Source organism: Rhopalosiphum maidis, chromosome 2 (genome assembly GCF_003676215.2).
Source record: "Rhopalosiphum maidis isolate BTI-1 chromosome 2, ASM367621v3, whole genome shotgun sequence".
Lineage (NCBI taxonomy): Eukaryota > Metazoa > Arthropoda > Insecta > Hemiptera > Aphididae > Rhopalosiphum > Rhopalosiphum maidis.
In genome coordinates, this window is record NC_040878.1 from 62,117,914 (window position 1) to 62,136,736 (window position 18,823).

General features: G+C 23.3%; 3 protein-coding genes across 5 annotated transcripts; 1 reads left to right on the forward strand and 2 right to left on the reverse strand.

The window, feature by feature from the left end:
- Positions 1–1,308: 1,308 nt before the first annotated feature.
- Positions 1,309–10,107, reverse strand: LOC113551809 (E3 ubiquitin-protein ligase Bre1). Of its 2 annotated transcripts, XM_026954306.1 has the most exons (17): positions 9,978–10,107; positions 8,127–8,309; positions 7,854–8,040; positions 7,586–7,774; positions 6,721–6,842; positions 6,368–6,604; positions 5,688–5,813; positions 4,544–4,717; positions 4,111–4,368; positions 3,638–3,817; positions 3,369–3,580; positions 3,009–3,162; positions 2,837–2,950; positions 2,586–2,777; positions 2,324–2,516; positions 2,148–2,242; positions 1,543–1,824 (listed from the first exon to the last, which is right to left on the reverse strand). In XM_026954306.1, exons 2-17 carry the CDS (start codon positions 8,271–8,273, stop codon positions 1,543–1,545), a joined length of 2,862 nt encoding a protein of 953 aa, XP_026810107.1. In that variant the 5' UTR covers positions 8,274–8,309; positions 9,978–10,107. The 2 variants fall into 2 exon arrangements, with proteins under 2 accessions (XP_026810108.1, XP_026810107.1); XM_026954307.1 differs by lacking the exon at positions 9,978–10,107 and having other exon boundaries at positions 1,309–1,824; positions 8,127–8,273.
- A 158-nt stretch (positions 10,108–10,265) lies between these two features.
- On the forward strand, positions 10,266–14,085 carry LOC113552929 (guanine nucleotide-binding protein subunit alpha homolog). 2 transcript variants are annotated; one of them, XM_026955969.1, is made up of 7 exons: positions 10,266–10,402; positions 10,633–10,967; positions 11,029–11,288; positions 11,361–11,578; positions 13,202–13,368; positions 13,492–13,521; positions 13,614–13,737. In XM_026955969.1, coding segments are annotated over exons 2-7 (948 nt in total). In that variant the 5' UTR covers positions 10,266–10,402; positions 10,633–10,696; the 3' UTR covers positions 13,616–13,737. The 2 variants fall into 2 exon arrangements, with proteins under 2 accessions (XP_026811770.1, XP_026811768.1); XM_026955967.1 differs by lacking the exon at positions 13,492–13,521 and having other exon boundaries at positions 13,614–14,085.
- Positions 14,086–14,716: 631 nt separating this feature from the next.
- LOC113553142 (josephin-2) lies at positions 14,717–18,342 on the reverse strand. The gene is made up of 4 exons (XM_026956317.1): positions 18,121–18,342; positions 17,824–18,041; positions 15,147–15,327; positions 14,717–15,078 (listed from the first exon to the last, which is right to left on the reverse strand). The coding sequence occupies exons 1-4, from the start codon at positions 18,157–18,159 to the stop codon at positions 14,923–14,925; spliced, it is 594 nt and encodes a 197-aa protein (XP_026812118.1). The 5' UTR covers positions 18,160–18,342; the 3' UTR covers positions 14,717–14,922.
- Between the last annotated feature and the right edge of the window lie 481 nt (positions 18,343–18,823).

Here is an 18,823-nt window from a genome sequence, read left to right on the forward strand (position 1 = left end):
CCAAATATGCTTAATAAAATGTCTCAAATTTTTGCTTTTAAATTTGTTTTCATAACATCATCTCTTCCTTTTGACTAAAAAGAAACTTAATTTTCAGTGGAATTAATATATTTTAAATAAAAATAGCCCGTATATTCATGATTATCAAATAATATGTACGAAGTGTTAGTAAGATTTATTTTACCAGTAATTATGTTTAAAATACTTGGCATCTAATGGTCAGAATGCTTATTTATGAAAACTGAATTAAAATTTTGCCTAACACTAAACTATAATTGCCAATTTCCCAAAATTATACCCCCAGGAAACTTACTGCACTTGGAACAATTTGTGTTTCTTAATACAAATATGATTATGTGTGTATAAGAACAAATACCTACAGATATGTAAACATCGTGTTTTAGTCAACCATTTGTCAGTGTACTGCGTCATTGAGCAACTGAATAATTGAAAAACACTGTAAACTTAAAATGGGGTAGTATAATATATTTAAAGACAAAGAAATGTAGGTATGAATATAATAACAACAATGATTTAATGATGAATTATTAAAGATATTTTCAATAATAATACACAAAGAACCTAACCTATAAATATTCTATTTTGTATGTTATAAATATTTAGTCAAAATTATTTACATACTACAATATTATGGTTTCTATTTTTTACTTATAAATAAAATACAACTTCGTTACTGGTTCTATGTTTATTGAAGTAGAATAATATTTATGAATTTATGATCTATATAAACTATATTATAATAGGTAAATGATTTTAAAGTAAACATCACAATATTTCAGACATACATTGGCAATTTATTACAATATATATTAATTTTAATATGTTTAACAACCAAAGAAAATAGTTACAGTTATTTCTTAATAACAAGAGTTTATTGATTTTTACAATTTTAGTTAATATTATACAAATAATGTAAAAATAAAAATAATACTAACCATTAAAAAAAGTACTGCTCCAATTGATATATAAATAATATATAATAACTACAACTTGGTCATTTCAATTGATAATGTATAAAAGTGTTGATCGTATAAAATATTAATTTATTTCAGTCTTTGGTTTTGAAACAAATTATTTTTATTATTTTTTATCATCAATAATTTACAATATATTAATACACAGTTTAATGATAAGATGTAATACATTTTATAGTGTTAGAATATTTTTTACAATAACATTAAATAACATGTATAATACAAACAAAATTTTAGTTGTTAATTATAAGAAACATGTATTTATGTGTAATTTTATTATATATATTTATACTATGTAAAATCCAATAAATATTTAAAGATCCTGTTTTTTTAACTGCAACACATTTAATTCTAATTTCCTAAATTTAATAAATGTAGTTGAAAACCATTTGATTAGGAATAATATTGAACTAAAATAATCTAGACAAATCTTGGAACAATTATCAAAATATAATTAAAAAAATAGGACTGAAAAACGACAAAACAATTATGTTACAAGATACCAATACAATAAGTTACATAATTTACTAATAACTCTCAAAAATAATTATGATCCAAGATAAAGCCTATGGTAATCATTAGCTCCAAATGTTGCATTGCATTTGGGACATTTTCTTTGTCTTGTCTCATAACGAGTACGTAAACAATCCCAACAAAACACATGAAAACATTTAGTCAGTACTGCATCTTTTCGTTTAACTTTACATGATGGACAGGTAAGTGTTTCTTTATATTCCCTAATTTCCTCCATCATAACTTCATCTAATGTACCAGCTTGTTCAATTTTTTTCATACGTTCAGTTTTCCGTCTTAATTGTACTATTTCTTCCTGAAATGTTTTCAATAAAATTAAGTTTTATATTATTAATGATATTTATAAAATAAATTAGAAATTGTTAGTGATATTAAAAATAAAATTTGTTTTAGCTGAAAATGATTTTAATTAATTTAGGTAAGATGATTATCATCTTAAACATAAGCTCTAGGTAATATTTTTACTTTTAGATTTGTCATTTGATAATACAATAATTCAGTTAAATATTAAATAAATATAATAACAGGGTAAATTAAATTATTTTGAATGTAAAATTTTCTATTCTGTAAAACAGAATAATCCATGCAGGTAAAATGTTTTCTTAATAAGGTATTTACCTGAAGTCTTTTGGTTTTGTATGCTTCAGCCTCAAGGGCACTGGTTTTTTCTGTTACTACTTGCTGTGCTTCTTTCATTTGCGCATGATATTTATCTTTAAAATCATTAATAAATATTAAATAAGATATTTTATTATACTACATATCTATGTTTGAATGAAATAATAATTAATTACCAAGATGTAATTTTAAATCTGCTGCAGACTGAGCACTTTCAATTGCTTTTCGTTTGTGCATTTCTATAGCTTGCTGTCTAATTGTACATTCTTTTTCAACTGTTGCTAAAGAATTTTGTAATATACGCTCTTTTTCTTCTAGTTTTCGAACTACTGTATTTGTCATCTCAACTTGATTTGTTAAAGTTTTAATCTAGATTTTTATTATACAAAAATGAATTATTTAAAATATAAATTCTATGAAAAATAAATTGAAACTAACCAATTCTTTGAGAGTATCAGTTTCTTCACGAGCTAATTTATGTAATTGATTAGATTTTATACGTTCTGTCATTAATTTAAAATTAGCATCATCTTTTTCACGTAATTGTTGAATTAGTCTTGAGTTTTGTTCTTGCATATCTTCAAATGCTTGACCTGTTACTTCCATTTCACTTAACATCGCCTCTTCTTCCTTAAAAAAATAATAATAATTTTTTGTTTTAAGTTAAAATATTTTAAATTAAAACATACTTGTTTATGAGTAGCAACTTGTTTTTGAAGTTGAACAATATGTTCCTCTAACTGTTTAATTTTTCGTAAGGCATCCTCATCAGCTAGTTTCTTGCGTTCTTCACGTTTGCCTTCCTAATGTAAGTAAAAATATTAACATAGTTATGTTACAAAAAATGTTGAAGTGTTTTACTTGTATTTTTTTTAGAGCCTGTTTTGCTTCTTCAAGTTCAGCTCGAAGTTTTTTTTCAGCTGCCATTAATTGAACTTTATCTCTTTGATCTTTACTAACTCCTTTATACATGTCCAATAATAATTTCATTTCTTTTTGATCATTTACAGATTTTCTGTAATATAAATATATTATTATAATATATTTGTTATTAAATACCGATCACTAAATTTAATATAGTGAATATAAATGCATACAACAAAAAAAAAAAATACATTGTAAAACAATCCAAAAGTAGAAAAGTTCTAAATTGAGATTCATACAGGACACTCAGGACATGCAACTAAATATTAACTTTATTTTTATATGATATATATTTACTTAAGTTGCGTTTTTAAATCTCTGAGAGCTTCACTTTCCCAATTCCTGATGACATCTTTTTGGTTAACAGTCTTTTGATCTGGAGTAGTAGTTGGACCTGTTGTTGTCTTATTAGGTGTTTGTTGTCCGTCTTTTATCTGTTCTTTTTTAACATTTTTAACATCAATTTTATCATCGACTTGAACATTTTCATCCATTAATTGAGATATACCCTTAAAAATTAAATACAGATAATTGATGTACACAAATTATATAATTGAATAATTTACTTCTAAATCTTCTTCTTTTTTTAATAAAACTTGAGATAATGAAAATTCTTCTTTAATATTTTCATTTACTCCACATTCATCTTCTTTACAAGATTCTAATAACCCTTCTTTTGAATCTAGTATAGGGGTTGTAATTTGTTGACCCAACTTTAGTTTAATTTCTTCTAGTTCTTTTTTTAACTGAAAAAATAAAACATAATTATAGTTTTAATAAAATACTTTAAGCAAAATATATCTAGGAATAGTGAAGAATCAAAATATTTATAATTATATTAAGTTGATAAATATTGTTATATAAGTAAATTAGTTACTCAAATAGATTAAAATTATATTTGTCTCACCATGTTATAATATTTTATTTATAGAGGCTAACCATAAAGCTATATATGTATACATTTAAGCTACCTTTAAAAATGTATGATTATCACATTACTAGTTCTAATTAAAGTATATAGCAATAAATTCATTTTTACTTTTGGTACTTCTGCATTGGCATCTTTATATTTACGCTTATATCTATGCAATTCACCCTTAAGCTGGTTATTATGGTTTTGTAAAGATGATAGTAAATGTCTCATTTCTCGATTTATGGGTCCAGTTTGTTCATTAGCAGCCAAATTCTGTTCAAATTCAATACGTAACATTTCATACTCTTTACGTAATTGAGCATTAACATCTTCAGAATTCATCAATTCTGAACGTAATTTCTTTTGAGCTGATAATTCATCACTCTGTCAAAATTAATATTATAATATAATATTGAGTAAAATACAAAAAATAAAAAAAAAAAAGTATTAACTGCATAGTTGTAATTATCATTATTAGATTAATCAAATTAAATTATTATTGTCATAGTAAATTTAAAATTGTTCAATTTTTTAGATATTTTTAGTCAATATAACTTACCTCCATTACTTCCATTTGACGTAAATGAGTATTTTTACTGTTTTGAAGTAGTCCTGTTGATTCAAGTAGTTGATTTCTCATTAACATAAATTCACCATACAAAACAGAAAAATGTGATTGTAAACATTTATATTCTGTTGTTTCAATGATTACACTTTCAGGAAGTTGTCTTAGCTAGAATATAAACAAAAATTAATTGTTCAATATTTTTTAAATATAATATATAGTTGAGTTTTGATAATCCAGCACCTCAACAACAATCTAGTATTTTTAAAGACTGCCAGTATTAAATATATTTCTTATTTATCATTAAAGCCCGGATTTGTATGCATTTGCATATTTATTCTAGTTGATTGTATGATATATTAAGTGAGCACAAAATTTGTTTTATGATATAATGATTTAAAAAATGAAAACTTTATAAAAACTTTTTGCATATTTCAAAGTTTTTTAATTGTTTTTTAGACATTTTTGAAATATATACTATTGTATACTAAAATAATATTTTTATAGTTTTGATTAATATCAACATAAATTAATAAATATACTAGTAGGATATAAACAGTCTTCATAAATATGACTTTAAATCAATTATCGGGAAAATAAAATATGTATACCAAGATAATGAAAGTGACAAAAAAAAAAAAAAAAAAAAAAAAAAAAAAATGAAGAAAAGTAAATAAGTATCTACTTAATTTTTTTTTTAAAGATATTTCTATTCTATATCTATTGTTTAAACTGATATAAAAATATACTGTGTCTTGAGCTTGGTTCAATTCGTTGTAAAATTAAATCTAACAAGTAACGATACAAATTTTTTTTCTAATTGCAAATTTTGATATAATATGTTAGTATGGTATTCATTTTTAACAATGTTGTTGGGATTTTATTAAAAATTATAAACTAGTCGCTTACAATTATTACATTGTGTAATACATTCTTTTTATGAATTATAATTTCAATAATATCATTTCAAACTACTAGTATATTAAATTATTAAATAAATCAAATATGTTTCAGTCATATTAAATTGTGATAGATAAATTTTCTATTTATATTTATAGTTTTATCAATAATTTAGCAGTACTACGAGACCGTGCTAGTGATGGATTATCAAGACTATTGTATACACACTAATACATACATCCATTTTAAATTTTTCTACTTCCATTAAAGCCTCTCTATGTTGTTGATGTAACTTATCAAGTTCTTGGAGACGGTTATTATTCAACTCTCTAAGTTCTTCATTTTCTTTTTGCAATTCTTCTACCTATTTTAATTTATACAATGTTATATATACTATTTTATTTTAGATAAAATATGTTAAAATTATATCCTAATATACAGTAAAATCCTGTAACAACAAACTCTGGGGGACCGATTTTTTTTTCTCGTTATAATGTAAATTTTGTTGTAACAAAAATTTGAATAAGCCCTGATTTTCGACAGGAGACTTCTATGGCTTTCGTCATAACGAGATTTTTAGTTGTAACGGGAATTTACTGTATATTTAAATAATAATCGCCTGATAAGATTAATAGACACTGATACACAATTAATATTAATTATAACATAATTAATATACATGATTATAATATGGTATATTATTTTGGTAAGTTATATTCTAAAATATATTTTATTATACATTATATCAAACTAAAAAATAAATTTAGTACCTAATCCAAAAATTACTTTTTAATCTATAGTTCTATCAGTCTTTTTGAGTTTATTTGATTACATGGTACTATTTCTTTGCAAGTTAGTGATTTTTTTTTTTTATATTGGATAATTACATTTTAAAATAAAGTTGATTATACAACATACCTTTTGCAATGATACGCTTGACTGTGCAATTGATGTATCTGGTTTTGAAATAACTCTGTCATCAATTTGCATTGCTTCCAATCCTTTTAACTTATCTCTTGCTTCTGCTAAATGAGTTTCTAGTTTATAATTTCGTTCCAGAATTTTTTGATATTCATATTGTAACTCTTCAATCTGATTTCGCATTTCAGCAACTTCTGTTTCTTTGCAGTTTACATTATCTTGTAAGCCTGCTAACTAAAATAATAAGAAATCGGACACAAATCTTGTATAAATCACCACAGTTTAAATCTATTATTTTTTAAAACTATATTAAATAAATATTATATATAATTTATAATAAAGGTTATCACCTTCAATGACATTGTATGATACTTTTTATGTAAAGAGGTATTTAAAGTTTGCAACTTCTGATTCTCGGCTTGAAGTTCACTATTTGCTTGACGAACTGTTTCGTCCATACTAGGAGCTTCATCTATTAAAATTCATATTTATTTTATTTTTAGTTATTATATTAAAAAGTGTAAATTATACGTGTATGTTAAATTATTATCTTCAATAATTAATTTTATGTTATTGAATGCAATAAAAGAATAATGATATAACATTTTAAATTAACATCAATATTTTTTTTTCAAAATTTTTCTAGAAAAAGATTAAAATAACACTATATACAGTAATAAGGTCTACACTTGCCTATTAGTATGAAACATGGACTACCATCAGTACAATCAAGAGAAAGCTTAGAACTTTTGAAAATAAAATTTAGAGGGCAATATGTGGACCAATTTATATAATGAATAGGTAACTTGGAGAAGATAATTTAACAGAGAACTACAAAAAGAGTTGGAAATCACATCAGTTATTAGTTTCATAAGGGAACAAAAACAAATGATAGCTGGGACACAAGTAGAACAGTTATAAATAGGAAATCAATAGAAAAAAAATCTTGAGGGCGGCCAGGAAAAGATGGTTGGATGTTGCGAGCGAAGACATTGATAAATTGGGTGTGTAGGAATGGAAGGAATTAGTTCAGGATAGAGAGAAATGGAGGGAGATTGTGATGGAGAGTAATTGTACCAGAAGAAGAATTGCCATATTTTAGAAATAAACTATATTTATTTATATTTTATAATTCAATATCAAAATTAAATTAATGTTAGTATTTAAAGATTACTAGTATATTTTAATAATTTATTAAATTCATACAATTCTTACCTCCTTCAAACTCTCCTTTTAGAGCAAGGGTAATTTTTTCATTTCTTTGCATAAGCCTATCAAAAGCTTGTATAACTTTTGCTACTGCACGTTTTGATACCTGCACTCGATTAGCTAATTTTTCATCTAATTCTTCCTTATCCCATGTTGATAATTGTACTAAAAATGAAGTTGTAGCTTCACTTTCATCTAAAAATAAATAATTTAGTTAAATATATAAATGAATAATGTATTTTCAAAAAATTATTACACACTAAAATAAAATTACTTTTGCTCTCTAATTCATCAGCGGTCTCGGCATCAAACCTTTGTAACAGTACACGAATATCTTCATTTAATTGATTCCAATAACGATTTACAACATTTAAAACAGAATCATCTTGTGTTTGTCTTTTTTCTAACTGCTCTATTCTATTTCTTAATTCTGCTTCCAGTCTATTTCGTTGTTCTAATCTCTAAAAGTTAAAATTTTGAATAATATAATTTTTAGGACTATTTTGCCTATTTTAACTATAAATTATATTTTTAAATATTAACTAACCTGAGCTAGTTTTTTGTTTTGGTATTGTAGAACTTTCATATCTAAATCTTCCATAGTAGAAATAGGGCCAAGTCTAACAGGCTCGAACTGAACTTTTTTCATAGGTGGTTCTTCAGAGCCCCCTTCATCATTGTTTCTTTTCGACATATTTAATTTTGAACAGTCTTATTTAAAAAATAATTTCTAAAAAAATAAATTAAGTTTATTTTATTTTACTGTTGTGTATTTAATTCACATTAAATGTTAATTTAAAATAAATAAATATAATAGACCATTAAATTATTATATTTATTTCAATCACTGTTTTTTGTTTAAAATTCAAACATCCCATTTATATAGAGTACAAACTATAAACTGATCACATTTAAATATATCCTTAACTTCATTTTAGCCTATAGTGAATTACAGTCATGATATTTTAAATTACAGTATTTCTTTCATAAGTTCATAAGTGTTTAAATACCTACAACTTATTTGATTTGTACATATTTTATATAATAGATGATACACTGCACGAATAATACTTACAATTTTACTAGACTTCTATGGTTAAGAAGTAAGTATAAATTACTTTACCTATCGTCTAATAATCAATATTCAAACCAAAATTAGAACATTTTAAATGGTTGTCTGTAATATTTTCACATATCCAAATAAGAAAATTGAAAAAATAACTTCTTAGAACTAATGTTAAGTCCACATTTGATCTCTTTTCAATAAGTAGTACAACACAATATTTGCAATTATGCTACTAAAAAACTCTGTTCATAGAATTAATAAAATTACAAAAAATAAAAACATTTCTTTATATACTTGGGGCTGATGTTAATCATTATAAATAGGTTAATAGATATAATTTTAGTATCTTTTTAGGCTCATTTTTGTATTTGAAAGCATTTATTATCCAATGAATATAATAATAATTTATAAGGCTTGTAGTTATTCCTAAAAGGAACATAGTTTTTTTTTTATAAATGATATTATAAGTACTATTATGTTTAAAGGAACATTAGATCACTACTGATTCATTATGTTTAGTAATTGTTTATTCAACCAAGCATTATACAGTTATTTAGCTTAAAACAAGCAATTAATATAATCTATATTTTTTTAGAATAAATACTTATATTACAACTAAAATTATTATAGTTAGTACTTAGTACTATATGATAAATTAATAGAATGTTGTAGATTGTTATGTTTTCATATTGACGACATGGGTCAGATCCAAAAGTTATTGATAATAGTATATTTATCACAGATACCTATAATTTTGTATTAATGAATTCAACATATAATCAATACACAATTGTACATAGTATATTCATTTAAATTTTATTCATAATTTTAATTTTGGAAAAAAATTCAATAGCATTCAATAAACTTTAAAACTCATTTTTTGTTTAATTCTTTATATATTAAATATTGGATGTAAATATATTGCCTATAGTTATTTATTATATTAAATAATCATTTACTTTTAAGTGAGTATTTCAAATTTAAACTATAGCAATTTATCTACAATAAAAACGAAATTGTTAAATATAAATAAATATTTTAAATGCAACGGCACCATTATGGTACAAATATTATGGTAGAATATGAGCTACCTATGTAATGTAGTTTAGTATTCATTAAAGTACCTCTAAAAGTTATATTCAAGAATAAAATAACTCACTGAAAATCTTTAAATGCATAATTTGTTAGTATATAATAGTTTTATTGCTGATGTATAGCATCTTTTAAATTGTTAATTGTTACAATATTATGTTATAGATGCGCTAAACGCCAATTATTTTCATTTGTTAGGAACTTTATAAAATGTGTAAAATATAAGAGTTAAATACATACCATTATTCCAATACATTTTGAATAAATATTGAGAAATGAAAATTGAAAATTTGTTTAGTAAAATAATTCCAATTACTAAATCATAAACGTTGTCGGCTGTACGGCTGTTGTAGTTGTTGATATTCTACAGCTTGCGAGTGGCGATTGTTTGTGTTCTGAATTATGATAATTATTTCTCAATAGCTATTAAATAAGCCGCAAGATAGCGTTAGTACGCGGTGCCGTGGAAATATGTTATCTTCTTATCAATACAAACACACACAATAAAAGAAATTTATGATACAAGCCCTAAAAAGTAGAGTATTTAATATTAATATTATTAATTTGGAAGTTGACGTTATTACATGTTATTGCCGACCAGAGTACAATATTCTAATTAATTGTCTAAATGATTAAATATGAGGCATGTTTTTTTTCTGAACTTTGTAAGTTATTTAACAATATATGTTTTAAGTATTAGTTGTATAGTACGAAAGTATATTTTAAATGAATATTCTAATCCACCTTATTTTTATATTGTTCTAATGTTATTCAATGTATATAAATAAGTAGTTATTTTTTAAAATGAGTTATTGTTCGCTTTTGTGTTAGATGTGCATGTAAATATATTTATAAGAAACAATATTATTATTAATTCACAATTTTGTATTTTTAGAAATCAAAGGAACTTCTTATCTTTGTTGATTTGTTTTATGGAAAAAGATGATAGGACCTGAAAAATGGCAAGATGTACAATTACATGTCCGTGTTGTTGGCGATTCAAGTTCAGCGCTGAAGAAATGGAACAACGGTATAGAAGTAAAGAAATTGACAAACTTATAGACAAAGATAAACACCTGTTGCGTCGACAAGTAAAGTTACTATTGTTGGGAGCCGGTGAAAGTGGTAAATCAACATTTCTCAAGCAAATGCGCATTATTCACGGTATACATTTTGAACCTGAACTTGTTATCGAATATCAGCACATAATCTATCAAAACATCTTGAGAGGTAATAATATTTTTGTCAATATAAATTGTACAAGATTATTTTAAATTTTTATTTTAAATAGGTATGAAAGTATTAGCAGATGCTAGGCAAAAGTTGGGTATACCATGGGAAAATCCTGATAATAATAAAAATGCTGAATTTATTTTGAGTTTTGACAATCGCACCACTTTGGATACACGATTATTCCTATCATATGCTCCATCAATGTACTGCTTGTGGAAAGATGCTGCTATTAAAAGAGCATTTGAACGAAGGAGAGAGTTTCAACTTAGTGACTCAGTACAATATTTTCTTGATAATATAGAAAATATTGCTCGAAGTGTAAGTTATTCTTTTATCATATAATATAATTTATAATATTAATTTAATAACTTAAATAATTTACTATTTTAGGACTATTTACCAACAAATAAAGATATTTTACACGCTAGACGAGCTACTAAAGGCATTTATGAATTTACTATTCCAATAAATAATATTCCATTTCGATTTGTTGATGTTGGTGGACAAAGATCCCAAAGACAGAAATGGTTTCAATGTTTTGATTCTGTCACATCAATATTATTTCTTGTATCCTCTTCTGAATTTGATCAAGTTCTTGTAGAAGACAGGTATGTTTTGTGTTAATTTGAAAATTATAAAATATCTAGTACAGTAATCTTGCTAAATAGGAATTGATAGTATCAAACTTTGTTGGGGTTATACAGAATCTGTTTCAAAATGTCTAATACTATTAGAATAAATGGGTTGATTATAAAAATGACTTTCAGTTTCTATGTTATTATATATGTTACATTTTTAACTTTTAGATTGGATTAGTATAAAAAAATATTATTTTAGTATAATTATCTTTAATGATCTATTTACAATAAGTAATCATAATGGATAAATCAAATTGACAGTGTAAATACACTAATCAAAAAGAATCTTTTCTTATGTAATATAACTTAAATAAAAAAAGTGGGAAGTGAGAATTGTTCTACTGTATGGTAGATATCGAATGGATCACTGTAATGGATATATTTTGTTTGAATTCAATAGGTCTCCGTGAATAATGTTTTTGAACTAAAATAATGAATATTGTTATTTAAATTTTATCAACATTTATAACAAAGCTAAAAAAAAAATGGAAAATTTTGAATGTCTATGAATAACTTAGAAAGAGTAGAAATACTATTATGTATAAAAATTAATCTTATAAACATTTGTTAAAAAATTCAAGTATCTACATTTATTTATTTTTAAGTTACATCTAAAAAACAAAATCAATTTTCATTAATAATTATCTGATTAACCATTTACAATAAAAAGTGTTGCGTTATAAAATATTTCTTAAATAGAATAAAATTCTAAGTAAATATGAATTTTAACTTTTAATTGTTTTTAAAAAATTCCTTAAACTATAAATTCCTTAGAATTTTTATAAAAGCATTATTAAGGACAAAATAAGGTGACAATACTTGATTAATCGCCCAAAAAATAAAATATTTACATGTAAACATAAAATATTGAACTGTTAATTTACTCAATATTTTGTATCATATTTCCATATTGAAAAAAAAAAATTAAAAAACCACCATAAATCCTTTTAATTTAGATATTTTCTTGTATTTTTGTTATTGTGTGGGTATTAAAATTAGCATGTGTTGTCTCCATCTTACTAATATCCAATATATCAATTTTGCATTCAGCAGAATTAATTTGTTATTGTGAGCTTTAATATTAGAGTAAATTTACTTATTATCAAACAAAAAAGTTAAAATATAATCTAGGCCATCTAGCCCTATCTTATAAGGTTTTATTAATATCATCATTTTAAAGTTGTAAAATTGTATATAACTATAACTCACTTAATAATATCAATATAAGCCTATAAGATGCCCTTTATAATATTTTTATCTTTAATTTTAATAATAGGTAAATTTACTTTAATATTAAGGCAACACATGCATTTAGTACTTGTTTATTTTTGAGTTACTAAAAAATAATTTAACATAGTTTTTAATTAAGCTCTTATAACCAAACATTATTAATAGCTACTATTTGAACAATCATAACAGGTGCAAATAAAATTATAATTCTTTTTTCCCTGCAATCTTCATATCTTATGTGACTTATCAACCTTTTAGTCATTTTTACTTAATTTTAAGTGGTTTTAAAAATATAATCTCTTTCTCCAAATAAATCATACATTAGATGAAATTATCTATTTAACACTTCTTTTTCTTTTTTAGAAAAACAAATAGATTAGAAGAATCAAAAGACATATTCGATTCTATTGTAAATAATGTAATATTCCGACGAGTTTCCATAATTCTATTTATGAACAAAACTGACTTATTGGCTGACAAATTAGAAAGAAGAGAAACAAATATTAAGCATTATTTTCCACATTTTGCAGGTAATTTTTATCTATGATGAAGTATACAAAATAATTGTTATAAAAAATATCCAATACCAATGTTTTATTAACATAATTAATTTTATGATAAAATATGTTTGTTTGTATTTAATTGTTTTCAAGCTTGCCCATTATTATTTTTTATGAGAATATGTGAGTTTCATTTTTTCAAAATTAAATTTTTAAATCATTTTATTTATAGGAATATTTAGTTTAATTATAAATATTATTTACATGTTTTTTAGGAGATCCTCATAGTTTGCCTGATGTACAAACATTTTTATTAGATTTCTTTCGTCAAGCGAAACGGGATCCCAGAAAATCATTGTTTCATCATTTTACAACTGCTGTAGACACAGAAAACATTAAAGTTGTATTTAATGCTGTTAAAGATACAATTTTACATAGAAATTTAGAATCATTAATGCTTCAGTAACTTTTTGATTTTATGCCGGTTTTTGTTAAATGTTTATTGTAAACAAAACTATGAACTTTTTTTTGTAATTTTTTTTTTTTTAAATTTCATCATGAATCTTTCATTGTATCTCAACTTACAGTTATCTTCCTCTATATAAGGTACATTCTACTATCTATTCCTAAACCTTAAATCAAATTTAGTAACTATTTACATTTAATATGCTAGATATCCAAAAATAAAATAAAAGCAAACAAATTATGCCATTATCATTGTCATAACTAAATAAGATAAAAAAATGTTTGGTCTAAATTTCAAATTAAACTATTATTATTTTTTAATCTCAATTCTTATACATATTTATTCTCAAACAATAAATTCTCATTAATGAAATATTATCTTTATTATTGTTTATATGTTAAACAAAATTGTTTAAATGCATTTATTATCCAACTCTGTATAATATTACTGTTTATTGTTATAAGCAAAATTTTTAAATTTTTATTTTTGTACAAAATTATTACTGATATATTTATATATACATACATTTGATTAATGATTAGATTAGATAATATTTTTATTTTTATTATTGATTATTTATTATTCAAGCATTAATTTATTAGTTAATAAATATAGAGAGAATATTTTGTTTTATGCACTATTTTATATATAAATATTTTGATTTGTATATTAAATGTAATTCACTTAAGTTAACTTTATATTTATTAAAAATATCAACTGTTTTTGTTGAACTTAAAAATGTTTAGAATCAACATTGAACAAGACTTGTGATTTTTTTCTACAATTTGTTTTTTTTTTTAAATACATTTTTTTAGTTTTTTAAGATGGATTGATAATGTTTAAGATATTTAAAAAAATATATATAATAATATTGTTATTAAAATAATATTTTTATTTGAATGTGAGGTGCAATTATAAATTAAAATAACAATTAATATTATTTCAGATAAATACTGGTAACAAAATATAACAATTATAAATCACATTTTAGTATGCTATTTTTACAAAATATACCAATCTAATGCAAAATCAAAAAATGGTTTAGCTCATAGATTTTAGTAATATGTTGCATACATTTTATAATAAAAAAAAAATATATATTTATTAGTTATACAAGACTATCTTTTATCAAGTGACTGTATTTGTTGTTGATCAGCTGAAGTTGAATTGTCTTCTGACTCAATCCAATTATAATTATCACCAGTAACAACAACAAATAACTGATTGTCATTTATATGAAGTTGATTTCTGAAATAATTATAAAGATCTTCTTCCTGTAAACAAATATATTAATTTATGGTAGTAATAGTTATAAATAAAATATAATAAAACTATGACATACATTTCCAATTTGTGATGGTTTAGGTAATTTTGAATCTAGATTGTAATAAATTCCATTAATATTTTTGATGGATATCCAATGTCTTCGTTTTAATGGCAACCATAAAAATCCTAAACGACACTCACTGGGTATGTTCATAACAAAACCAAATATTTTATCCAATTTCAACATTTTTGGATCCCTAAAGTATAAAACATTATTAAAAATTCTTATTTCAATTGCAAAAAAAAAAAAAAAAATGTTTTTTACATTTCTTACATACAATAATATACTTCATCTTCAGATAAACTATAATCATAATCAGGCGCAGATCTAGAAATTAAATAAGGGGGGGAGCTGAATAAAAAAATTTACTTCAAGCACAAAAGCATAAGCATTAAATTTAAGTTTTGAAATATTTTAAGTAGTTACCTTAGGCCTAAGGGTAGGGCTTCAGCCACCATAGCCCCCCCCCTTGTATCTGCGCCTAATCATAATTATTATAATTATTTATTTCAATATATTTATTAAAACTAACAAAAATTATTATAAATAATTAATTCAGTATTTTTTCAAAATATAATAATACAAAAGATACAAAATTATGTCACATATTCAAATGTTTAATAAATTAAAATTAAATTATTTAAGCTGATTATATAAATTAATAAAATCAGTATTTTTTTTTTATTGAATACTAAATGTAAAAGTACCAATACTATTTTTTGTTATAAGTAATTTTTTATTAAACTGAAGTATTAAAAGATAGATATTATTATTTATAATAAGCAAATATCAGTGATGTAGTGGTAGGTATACGCGCATAAAAGGCGTATACCCAAAACGCTAACATTTTTAAATGTGTAAGAAATAAAATAAAACAAATACACAGTTATATAATTGTATCCTGTTTGATAATTTGAAAAAGTCTGATTTTTTTATTCCTTTCTTATAATGGCATTAAACAATAAAAAAAAGTATTCCTACATGAATTCTTCAAAAAAATAGCAAAAGCAAAGCCAAATAGTTTTGAAGATAGTATCAAGTAGTAGTGTATTTAGGTTTATTTATAAAATCATATATAAATATAATGCTTCAAATGACACAATGAAAGATTAAAAAAAACTCAATCCAAGTATATTGGTTTATATAAAAAATTATGAAGTTCACAATTTGTTTTAGATTTGACACTTACTAAATGTTCATGGAATTGTTTTATTTATCTACTTAATTGCAGTCATACGGTTACATTATAATAAGCACATCAATTTATTAAAATGACTATTAGAGTGATGAAATCATTTAAAACTAAGGATGAATAAAACATTTTAGAAGCAAAGGTAGCTCAAATAAATATGATTTTCAAAACAATCACGTTGACTAAAAATTAAAAATTAATTTGTATTAAGTCAAATCAGTTCATAACAAGTATATGTAATAATCTATATTTCTGTTAACTAGACAACAATAAAAATGAAACATAACATTAAATAATATACAAATTTTGAACAAAAATACATGGCCAAAAGATGTTGATATAAAACACGGTGAAAATGAAATACAAAAATTGGACTGTGAATTATTATTAAATACCTACATCTGTCATTGCAATATATTTTATTTATTATTTTTACTTTTGTAGTCAATAACATTCAGCTGTTATAATCATAATAAGTTTTACCACGCAAATTTAAAATATTTTAAGTTGTATTATTATTTTTATCTCAAAACATAGTTTTTTACAACATATTTTAGAAAAAATATAATTTTTATTCTAGTAACATTAGTTAAAATATAGACCCATATATATGTTATAGGACTTAAATTTTAGGGCCCCAATTATATGTTGGGGGTGCCCAGGCACACTCGTAACCCCTCGTGCGCACCCCTATGATAATATATTCAGATTTAAGATTCAAATTAACAATAAAAATATATCAATATAAATGGAACACCTCTTAATGTATGGAACTCGATCAAATATGTTGGAAGCTGACTGCTGAAGCATAGATTTGTTAATCTTTTGGTTATAGAAAAGTGTATAATAATAAATAAATTTTCTATGATAGAACTATATATTATTATGTATTTAAATAAATTTAAATCAACTAGATTATGGGGGGTGTGGTGGCAAAGCCTTTCACATATTATATATTGCTCAATTTATGTGTATACCCAAAAACAATATTTACAACAATACTACTGGCTAATATTAGACTAGAATTAAAAAGAATTCAATGTCAGAAAAGAAAAATGTATTAATAAAAACATACTACTATAAACTTAATAACTAAACGTTGTAATGCTGGATAAATTATTTTTAGAAAGTAATAAAATTAAGTAACTTTTACATTATTCATTAATTTGAATTATTTATATATTCCCTAACATTTTTGTTTTTAAAAAATAGGGTTTTATGAATAGTATTGCTTAAATTTATAAGCAAAAACACAATTACAATTAAAAAATAAATAAAACACTGTATAACAGCTTAGAAATGATTTTAATATTTACCTTTTTTATTTTATTATTTGTCTTTGTATTAATATTCATCAAACAATTCTCCCAAAATAGTGATAAGTTAAAAACGATTTAGCCTTGGTTAGTTAATTAATTATTATTAACCATATATCAAAATTACAGAACTTATAAAAATAGTCGTGTATTAAAAGTTATAATATATTATTATGATACTAACTTTCTTTTATCAAACCAAAAAGCACTATAGCCTTTGTTTTGTAATGCAGCAATCAAAACGTTGACATCATAGTTACCGATACCTAAAATCGAACGATGTGGATTTATATAGTTGTTAGGCGACAGTGAAAAACATATAGCATCTAGTTCCATTTGCTTGAATGCCTCTTTTGATTGAAACAAATTGTTGAGAGCATGTAATGCACATAATTCCTTTGACTTATTACATTAAATAAGATAGTTAAATAAATCTGTATAAGTGAAATTGTATTAAATAAAATCGTTTTTTATTTATTACTTGTTTCTCATGATAAATAGAAGTAGATTCTGGTAACATGATTCATTTAGTCTAGATACTTTCTATTTTTTTTTTAGTTTTTAATAATTTAATTATTAAAAGAAATTTTAGTTACGAAATAAAACGAAACTTCAATTTTAAAGTAATACTTATTGTTAACTTATTAATAAAAAAATGCTTAAGTTATACATGTAGATTGTTGTTATTTGTTTACATAAATATATATATAAAAAATATAAAATGTTATGTGCGTGGTATCTATAGCCGTGGCAGTAAATGTAAATACTAAATACAGATATAAATTGTAATAAAAAATCATAGTCGTTGTGATAAGTGACAAATGATAAGTGATATAAGCATAGACATAATATATCAAAATACTATGTCAATGGATATTACACTTATATTTACATTTTACACATTAACAATGGATAATATTTATAACTTAATATTGTTTTTATTTTTCTATTCTATATTATTTTATATAGTTATAGTCAGTTATAGATTTAGTTTAGATATAATATTTAAATTTTTGAATAGATTAGTAGTTTTATTCTTCTTTTTTTTTTTAATTTGTTTCAATTTTAGGTAAGTTTCTCACTAAAATTTAAAACATTGATTTTAAAAACACACAATTATTTTAACGTTTTATATCATAATTCATAGGTACCTAAAAAATATGTCTTTAACTGATCCTATTCGA

What these genes read in the sequence shown, in the direction of transcription:
- LOC113552929 (XM_026955967.1), top strand. Translation starts at nt 10,697, where the DNA reads ATGGCAAGATGTACAATTACATGTCCGTGTTGTTGGCGATTCAAGTTC. An exon ending in CAAGTTCTTGTAGAAGACAG is followed by an intron (nt 11,579 to 13,201) that starts GTATGTTTTGTG and finishes TTTCTTTTTTAG; the next exon opens with AAAAACAAATAGATTAGAAG. An exon ending in TTATTTTCCACATTTTGCAG is followed by an intron (nt 13,369 to 13,613) that starts GTAATTTTTATC and finishes CATGTTTTTTAG; the next exon opens with GAGATCCTCATAGTTTGCCT.
- LOC113553142 (XM_026956317.1), bottom strand. Translation starts at nt 18,159, where the DNA reads ATGTTACCAGAATCTACTTCTATTTATCATGAGAAACAA. An exon ending in TTTTGGTTTGATAAAAGAAA is followed by an intron (nt 15,328 to 17,823) that starts GTTAGTATCATA and finishes TTTATACTTTAG; the next exon opens with GGATCCAAAAATGTTGAAAT. An exon ending in AACCATCACAAATTGGAAAT is followed by an intron (nt 15,079 to 15,146) that starts GTATGTCATAGT and finishes ATTTGTTTACAG; the next exon opens with GAAGAAGATCTTTATAATTA.
- LOC113551809 (XM_026954307.1), bottom strand. Translation starts at nt 8,273, where the DNA reads ATGTCGAAAAGAAACAATGATGAAGGGGGCTCTGAAGAACCACCTATG. An exon ending in TGATGAATTAGAGAGCAAAA is followed by an intron (nt 7,775 to 7,853) that starts GTAATTTTATTT and finishes ATTTATTTTTAG; the next exon opens with ATGAAAGTGAAGCTACAACT. An exon ending in AAAAAGAAGAAGATTTAGAA is followed by an intron (nt 3,581 to 3,637) that starts GTAAATTATTCA and finishes TTAATTTTTAAG; the next exon opens with GGTATATCTCAATTAATGGA.